The 9,252-nt window shown below is 43.3% G+C and overlaps 1 protein-coding gene and 1 long non-coding RNA gene across 14 annotated transcripts in view; one reads left to right on the top strand and one right to left on the bottom strand.

Moving 5' to 3' along the window:
* LOC114033993 overlaps positions 1 to 9,246 on the top strand; it is a 15,299-nt gene extending 6,053 nt beyond the window's left edge. Inside the window, exons 2-3 of the long non-coding RNA XR_003568059.1 lie at positions 5,075 to 5,175; positions 8,963 to 9,246. This is a non-coding gene — a long non-coding RNA (uncharacterized LOC114033993). The remainder of the gene's footprint in view (positions 1 to 5,074; positions 5,176 to 8,962) is intronic.
* LOC114033991 (liprin-beta-2-like) overlaps positions 1 to 9,252 on the bottom strand; it is a 198,011-nt gene that overhangs the window by 11,525 nt on the left and 177,234 nt on the right. For all 13 annotated transcript variants that reach the window (XM_027849625.1, XM_027849628.1, XM_027849629.1 and 10 more), the window contains 4 exons: positions 8,757 to 8,814; positions 6,757 to 6,798; positions 2,995 to 3,127; positions 174 to 315 (listed from right to left, as the gene is read on the bottom strand). In XM_027849625.1, coding sequence (XP_027705426.1) covers positions 174 to 315; positions 2,995 to 3,127; positions 6,757 to 6,798; positions 8,757 to 8,814 — 375 coding nt within the window. The remainder of the gene's footprint in view (positions 1 to 173; positions 316 to 2,994; positions 3,128 to 6,756; positions 6,799 to 8,756; positions 8,815 to 9,252) is intronic.

Raw genomic sequence — 9,252 nt, 5'->3', positions numbered from 1 at the left:
TGTGTGTGTGTGTGTGTGTGTGTGTGTGTGTGTGTGTGTGTGTGTGTGTATGTATGTGTATGTTTTTAATGGAATTGACTATGGTATAAAAAACTAAAAAGTATTAAAAAAAAATTAGCCTATTTGGTTTGTATTAAAAACTCCCTCCACTCCAAAAACAACAGCAAACTTACTTTCCCCAGAATTTCCTGATGCCTTTAGGACTCCGTTTCATTTCTGGAGTTAGTGGAGACTGGGGCCCCGAGTCGGTTCCAGAAGAAGTAGGTGAAAGGTCATTTGATGTGACAGTATTATCCAAATTGCTCTCAGTTTCTCCTGAGGGAAAAACAGTAAAACTAAGATGACGGAGAGAAAGGGGAAAATATTTTCTTAAATGACATTTTGGAATCAGCTCATCCATGCCATGGTTCAATGACATCTATCTATCTATCTATCTATCTATCCATATATATACATATATACACATATATGTATCTGTATTTAAAGACTAGGTATCTATCTCACTGACCTTGGAAATTCAGTGACTACTCATGGGCTTGACCTCTCTACTGATTGGCATGGGAGCTCTGACTTACTGTTTTCAACCCAGACTGGTTCTATCCTTCCTAGCTACCATAGGAAGGAGGCTCATCATATCAATGTCAGATGTAGGGGGGAACACCCAATCAATTTAGCCCACTGAAGCTCAGAATTCCCAAGCTTTAGTCTCAGCATCCCAAGTAGAAAGGATTACAGGCACACCACCACGCTCAGCCTTAGCAGGAAATATCTCACAGAAATATGGCTTTGCATATAGGATTTTGCAAATGGATATGCAAAGTCTCATAGCTTGGTCTGGGTTTTAACTTTCTGGAGAGTTAACTTGATTGCTCAAAACTGTGCGGCCTACAGGTCCGTCTAGGCTCTGTTCTTCTCTTAAGCGTTTGGGAACAACCCTGTAAGGATGGAACCCCACCCCTCTCATAAAGACAATGTCTTTACTGCAAGTCAAGACCAAACAGAGTAATTGGGAATGGAGAATGAGTGCAGGTTGCCAGGGGAAAGGCATTCTAACTCCCAGCCTCACCTGGAATGATCACAGTACCTAATATCGGTGCACTGACACTCCGGCCACGAGCTCCAACCATCCAAGAAGCAGAAAAGCCACATGAAGGAGCAAGAGAGACCCCAGGCCAGCCCAACAGAGTTATGAGGAAGCAAAGAAATGAACAACAGTGTCACAGAGCAAGAGAGAAAAACAAAACAGAGAGAAAGAGAGAAACAAAACTGTGGTGGAGTATTGGGGCTAGTGCGCCATAACAGTCATTACTGCATTGGAAGGCAAAGAAAGAGGCGCATAGATCACACTGCTCATTCTTCTGGGCAGTTTCCCATGCTTCTGATGCTGTTTTTCCTAAGGAAATTTTTAATTCTCCACAAATACCTGCCTGCCTGGCCTACTCCATCAGTAGTCAGGAAAAGGAAAGAAGTGATGGGCTGAATGTGGACGCCCGGTATGGGGGAAAGGAAAAGGGAACTCGTCTCAGATCTATACTACCAGTATTGTGAGAAGCCCACCATGGGACTGGAAAACAGACATTGCTAAAAATGGTTCACAAATTGGAGGGTGAGAAGTATACCAACTTCCACTGGGGTCTCAAAAGAACAAAGGAGAATATATATATATAAGGACACTGCAAACATTAAAGTTAGGGGTCAAGTTAAGGATGCTATCATCATCATCAGTAGCAGTAGTAGTAGAAATAGCAGTAGTCAGAGCCTTAGAAACATCTACTTGGCTCCTTTTATCCTTAAGTCCCTATTTCTGAGCTATCAGCCCTCAAAGATAAGAGGATTAGAGGGAGGATTTGAAAAAATTCTCACTTTTGACAAAAACCTTCACTCTTGTAGTCTTTATACACCATGTGGTGCCATATAGTAGAAAGAATACTAGACTTAGAATCAGGAGGGGTCTGGGTCCAAATCCTGGCTCTGACACTTAAAAGCTAGATAAGCATTGGTTCTCCCTGAGTCTCAGTCTCCTCATCTGTAAAATGGGGATGATGATTATAATAGTGATCATCAGATCTAACTAGAAAGATTAGCAAGCCTATGGTTTTAAAGGAAGAAATGGGGTCAGGAAACTCTGGCCATGGCAGCCGTGGGGACAAGGTTCTCAATGACAAAGTGACCTAAATACAGCCTCCTGTTTAGTTCATTTACCTATCTAGCCCCATTGTGAATGAGAACAAGCCTCAGTTTCCCCATCTGTAAGATGAGACGGCTGGATTAAACAGCCTCTGAGGCTCCCTCTTGCTTTAAGTTTTCAGATAGTTCTATTTTTCCAACGAGATAATGAAAAAAATACACCCATGAGCTCATAGCGGGGAGAAGAAATGGAAAGGAAGGACGACAAGGGAGGAGGGAAAGTTGGGACTGACATTTCACTGGTTTACAAGTGGAGAGGGGGAATCAATGGTTCCTTAAGGAACCAATCAATCTGCAATGCTGCAACATCTAACCTTTATGGATTTATTACTGAGTGGCCCCTTTGCCACAGAAACACACACCAGGGGATTAGGGAGGATGGTGTCTACAACCAAACTAGTTGTGAGTCGTGGGGCGTTTTTTTTTTTTTTTGGTTTGTTTTTCATATTCATCCAAAAACAACAGACGAGCTCTCTGGCACCTGTTGCCCAGAAAAGAATATCTATCGGCTTTGTTCCTCATTGTGATTAAGCTAAACAATGCTCATTAAACTTTGACCTCAATTATGACCCTCTTAAGTGTAAATGTAGATTAAGCTTCTCACCAGATGACCTTTCTCTGTGGCTCCTTCCCAAGCTTGTGCTATGGCCAGGTGTGGATTTGTTAGAGAAAGCGAAGAATTGGGCAGAATGTGGCTCTATAGCAAAATAGTCAGGCATGCCTCTCAGAACATATATGGAGAGGTCTGCCTATTCAGGCCCTGGGTGCCGGGGCTCTTAGGTCAGAGGTTAAACCAGAGGGACTTACTCAGGCTTGGCAGGCTGCTCCCGGAGGTCTGAGAAGTGGGTGGGATGGACGTTCCAGGCTCTCCATTGTGTGTAGTTCCCGGAAGTTTCCCTGGTAGTGTTTGGTATTTGTTCTCCCCTAGGAAAAGAGTGTCCTATGGAAGACAAAAGAAATGTGGTTTATGTTATCATAACGAGGCTGTGGTCTTTGCTAAACGTCTCAAGTTAGTTGTACCCAGGGTGCATTTACATTCTTATCAAATACATTCTTTAAAGCCATTCTAACTGTCTTTACTTAGAGCTGGATAGTGCCATAGGTCATCTATTCACTGTGGGAGAGTAGCATAGCCTGGGCAGCCAGAGGGAGGATATAGATGATACATTCCTAAATACTGCCTATAAAGCTGGCACAAAGACAAGATACTGTAATGATAAGATATCTGTTGGGGGCTGAAAGTAGATGATCTGACCAATTCTTGACTCGTCTTGTTGATAAATTCATTTCCCAGAAGGTACAGGCAATAATGAAGAATCACTGTTAGTATGGCCTTAGTTCCAGCTCAAAAGGAAGAACTAGATGGTAAAATAGTAACAGAAATATAGGGAAAAACTGACCTATCATCTGGGAGCTGGGGAAAATGCAGGGTATGTCAGACACGTATATTATATTTTAGGAAACCAAGTTTTAAATCACTTGAGAAAAGAGGCACAGTTTCTCTTCATGAAGAACGGGAGGCTTTCAAGAACGAAATTCTGACAACATGACTGAAGACGATCACCATGAAGAAGAAAAGAAGGAGTGGCCTAAAAAATCCCCCACAACTGATGGAGCCACATAAGGAGCTCTCTGATGAAAACAGACTGAAAAGCTGGAGGAAGGGAGTAAATAACCTAGTGAGAATACAAGAGTGTCATTCTGAACAAAAAGGGCAATGAAGTGTAGATAGGTCTGTTGTTTAGGAACAGATGGTATAATGTTAACAGATGAAAGAAAGAAAGTTGCCCTTTGCTCTGAGATTTTGCTTCTGATTTCTCCATTAAGAACAATGATCTCACTGGAAAGGCAAGAAAACAAAGGAGGCACTAAAGAATGATTAAAAAGTAAGACCTGAAAAAATTAGTACCTAGCCACTTTAAATGAATTTGAATTGACTGAGAAAAACTATAACTCAGAATTTTTACTTAAAGGATTCGCAGATATGATTGTAAGATTCTTAATAATTTTGAAGAAAGGAAAATCATGGGAAAGGGAAGAAGTGAGATTACAGAAACTACTGCGCAGTAAACCTGATACTGACTCCCATCAACATTCTAGAAGGGAATTTAAACAGATAGCTTGTGACCCCTTAGGAAAAAAAAAAAGCTATGATCAGCAGGAGCCAGCATAGGCTCTGAGTCACAGAGGACCACGTGAAATTTCTGAGTGAATGTGAGGCATGATTTAAACTCAGGTCTTTCTAACTCCAGGTCGAGCTGCTCTGGCTCCAGAGCCCTTATGGCCTTGACAGATTTCAGGGGATCGATGAACTCAGATGGAAAAAAAAAAATTACATATATCTATATCTTTATTTGGATTTGATATTTCTTTTAATTATTTAAAAATCTTATCTGACAAGGGGGTTCATGGGCAGCACCAGATTGCCAAAAGGGGATGCCAAACGGGGAAAGCATCTTTCTAGTGCCGATTAGAGAGAAAAAATAAAGATCAGGAACTTCTGTATTATGCAGCTAGGTAGCCTAGTGGATAGGGACGTGGACTCAAAAGTTAGGGAGACCTGTGTTCATATCCTATTTCAGACACTTATTTACTGGCTGTGTGACTGTGCAAGTCACCTAAACTCTCTAAGACTCAGGTTTCTCATCTATAAAATGGGGATGATAATAGCACCTACCATGTACAGTTGATTGAAGGTTCAAATGAGATGTCTGTCTATCTATACTATCACTTTGCAAACTTTAAAAGTGCTATATACATGCTGGCTACTATTAGGTTATTACAGAGACATAATCATGTGCCTGGAGTAGGGAGAAGAAAGGACGTTGCAGAGTCCTTTTATGGAGACGCAATATCTCTGAGAGGCCTTCTCTGTCTTTTTGTACAGATGTAAAGGAGTCTTTTCTTATGTGGAATTACAGGCACTGAAGGGGACCTCTTGTGCAGATCCAGAGGCCTGGAGAGGCTTTCTTTTACAGAGTTGTAAAGGTGAGACCTAAGTAGTTTAGTGGATAGAGTCAGGAAGAACTTTCCAAGTTAAAATCTGGCTTCAGACACTTACTAGCTGTGTGACAAGTCACTAGGCAAGTCACTTAACCCTGTTTGCCTCAGTTTCCTCATCTGTAAAATGAGCTGGAGAAGGAAGAGGCAAACCACTCCAATATCTTTGCCAAGAAAACCCCAAAAGGGGTCACAAAGAGTCAGACATGACTAAAAGGACCAGAACAACAAAAAAGGTGAAAAGGGGCTTTTTCTTACTTAGCCAAGCAGACGAGTACAGAGGCACCTCCTGCCATCAAAGTGCAGGTAGAGAGGAGAAATCTCTTGTTATGGAGAGGCAGAAGTCCCTACAGAAAAGAGGCTGCCTGTCTCCCTCCTCCCCCAGGGTTCCTGGGGATTCCTGTGGTGGAAGCTGGGGGTGGGGTGGGGAAAGCATCTTTCTAGTGCAAATTAGAGAGAAAAGGCAGAACTTCTCCGACCAAGAGGAAGAGATTAGGAAGAGGCACCTCTAGATGCACAGAGGGGTCTTGCGTTATGCAGATACAAAGGCATGAGTATATTAGGACCTGGAATATCTCCTTTGCCCCTACCTCCTGATCCTAATCCCTCATGATAGGGAGCTACCTCTGGGGAAGGGAAGGGAGGGAGAAGGGAATCCCTATAATGGCTTCCTGAATCAGAGTTCCAAATGAGTTCCAGAATTCCATTTCCCTACAGTGATTGTGTGAGAACTTGGCAGTGAGGTAGAGCTGAAAGGGTGGTGCTAATGGTGAACTTGAGGCAATGGGGTGCGAAGGAAAGACTGCTGGCTCTGGGGCCAGAAAAGCTGAGTGTGAATCCCAGCTGCTTGTAGTTGTGAGACCCCGGCAAATGACCAAACCTTATTGTCCTATGGTCTCCTCCCTTAAGAAGAAATGAAGAGGGCTGGACTAGATGACCTCCAAGGTCCTTTCCAACTCTAAACTGAAGGTCCCATGTTGTAAATCAAGAGCCACTTACAAGTCTTTTGTAGGCTGGCCTAAGGACCCACCAGCTAGAAGAATGCTTCTACAGGGAAAATCATCCTGAGTCATTTTGAGTTGGAGCCCGGGCACAACCTAAGTTCGAACCTCAGCTTTTTCCCATTACTCCATGTGTGACCTGGGGAAATCACTTGCCTCAGTTTCCTCCTCTGTAAAAGGAGTGTGTTAAGACTAATGACCTCTAGTCCAAGATACTTTCCAGCTCTGAATCTATGATTCCACAATGATTCCTTGTAACACAAACTGTTCATCCATCAAGGGGAAGTCTGTGCTTGTGTGACTTTCATTACCCCTCTCATTCATCGACTCTGAGGCTGCCACATTGATCTCAGTATGTATTCAGGTGATAAATCAACCACATAAGGGACTGGGGTTTAGACTGCTTGGTAATCAGTTCCTTTCTCTTCTTGCCTCCATCTGACACCCCACCCCAAAGCACACAGTCCTCGTGCTGGGGGAGCAGTAAACCCATAAGAGCAGACACTACATATAGCAAATACCACATCCTGTTAAGGCAAATGGCAAGTGAAGAGCACAGCGAATGTACCTCAGCTCCAACAACAGGCGCAAGTGGTTTCCCGTCTACACACTACAGAGTTGTAGGGAGGAGAGTTTCGGTTTGGTAGAAAAAAAAAAGCAACAAGACAAGTGTTAGTGTAAAACATATACACAGAGCTCTCACTCATTGCCCTGACCTGGTCATTCTCCCATTTATACTGAGAAGACGATTATTTTCCCCACCTCCAAGATAACAATCATCAGTCTTTCTGATGACTTCACAAATGGGGACCACGAATCCTCAGTGGCCAAGGGAAAATGATCAATGAGCTCTGGTTTGGGCCAGGACAGGAAGACCATAATCACTCATGGAAGGTGCCAACAGATCCCCATGGTTCAAGCCATTCTTTCTCTCTCCCCCCCTCTTGTGTCAGTAATAAGAGTTTATGGCAGGTGCATCAGTACCAAATGACAAACATACCTGTTATAAATAGTCATTTAAGGACACAGGTTGGACAAAAGGACTTCTAAGGTATATTTCAAAGCAGTGATTCTGAGTCTATGGTTACTTGCCTAGGGCAGGGTGAAATATTTAATTTTAAACCTGAGAAAACTCAAGTGAAAAGGCTGATATTCCCCAGCAGAGGGACATGTACTGCTCTTCCCTACACTTCAGGGATGAGGGATTAAGAATACGGACTAGGTCTTTAGCATCTCTGCAGTGGAAGGGCTAGCTAGGCTGGGTGCTTCTAACATCCACTAAAGCACAAAGAATTTTGATTCTAATCAGTTAGCACAGCCTAGGAATGATCAGGATAACTTTACACCTGGAGCTTACCAGAGCCTCTCAAGCTGGCTTCCCTGGCTCTCTTCTCTTACGCTGAACTCGGCTGCTAGACTAGTGTTTCTTTTTTTTTTTTTCTGTTTGGTGAGGCAATTGGGGTTAAGCGACTTGCTCAGGGTCACACAGCTAATGAGTGTTATGTGTCTGAGGTTGAATTTGAACTCTCGACCTCCTGACTCCAGGGCTGGTGCTCTATCCACTGTGCCACCTAGCTGCCCCAAGACTAGTCTTTCTTAAACACAGTTCAAACATAGGAATCGTGTCACTTTCCCTGATCAAAATATTCAATGGCGCCCTAGTGGATGCCAAAAATCAATGGCAAACTCTTCAGCCTAGAGTACAAGGCCCTTCCCAATCTAGTTCCACTTTGCCCAACCAACCTTTCTGCCTTTACTCGTCAAAACAAACCCTTAGCTTCAGCCAGCCTGAAAATCCTTGTTGCATTCCTAAACAGTCCCCTCAAATGATTATTCCTAATTCCAAGCTCCTTTTCATGATGTTATCCCCTGCCTGTCTTCTCCAGGATGTCCTTCCTAATGATTCAGGCCCACAAAATTATCTTTTCTTTCAGTCTTCTTAAAGCACCCATACTTGACACTGTACAACTTGGCATCTGCTTGTATGCTGTTCTGTACTACTAGTACAAACAAAAACCATTGACTTTTAAAGCTTATAAAGTGCTTTTCATATATTACTTCACCTGATCCCTGTGTCATTTCTTTTCTTTTTTTTTTTAGGCAATTGGGGTTAGGTGACTTGCCCAGGGTCACACAGCTAGTAAATGTCAAGTGTCTGGTCTGAGGCCAGATTTGAACTTGGGTCCTCCTGATTCCAGGGCCAGCACTCTATCCACTGTGCCACCTGGCTGCCCCTCCTCCTACGTTATTTCTAAATCATGGGGCTTGGAGTCCAGAAGACTTCAGCTAGAATTCTGCTTCAGACACTTACTAGTTGTGTGACCCTGGGTAAGTTACTTAACCTCTCTGAGACTCAGTTTCCTCCTTTATAGAATGAAGATAATAACAGCACCTCCCTGCCAGGTTTGTTGGGAGTTAACTGATGTAAAGTGCTTTGTACAACTTAAAGCCCTACATAAATGCTAGCTTTTACTCTCTCCATTGTCTCTTTCCTCTTGTAACCCATATACATGGGCCCCCAGAGCAGAGACAACCAATAAACGCTGACTGATTGATTAACAGGCAAACCTTTTCCACAGAGCTACTTTGCAGGTCTTCCAGGCTATTGAACAGTTTTTCCTGAGTCCTTTAAGAACAAAAAAGAAAAAAAGCAACTGATTACTAGGGAACAGAACACAAGTGCTTGAATGATACCATGGGGGCAGATGAATTGGGCTAAGCTGGACAGCACAGATGTTTTAAACTTAAACCAATTTATTTTCTTTTTGGCTCAGAGTTCAGAGGATTCATCCATTCAGACCAACCTCATTCCAGGAAATAACATGCAAAGCTGAGGGAAGGGACTGCAGTAACCAGAGGCCCATCTGGAAACCACATGCTGTGCTTTGAGGTCACCTGCTTCGGCAGCTTCCGCCCTCCTCCTCCCCTTAACATGATGGCCCAAAGGCAGGACATCTCTGCATCTGCTGACATGCTGAGTTACTGAGGGAGGCTGCCCCTCCTGGAGCAGCGGATGGGTGTGTGTGTGTGTGTGTGTGTGTGTGTGTGTGTGTGTGTGTGTGTG

The sequence above is a fragment of the Vombatus ursinus genome, unplaced genomic scaffold, assembly GCF_900497805.2.
Source record: "Vombatus ursinus unplaced genomic scaffold, bare-nosed wombat genome assembly UNPS02007822.1, whole genome shotgun sequence".
NCBI classification, from domain to species: Eukaryota; Metazoa; Chordata; class Mammalia; order Diprotodontia; family Vombatidae; genus Vombatus; species Vombatus ursinus.
This window is presented reverse-complemented; position numbering and strand designations above follow the sequence as displayed.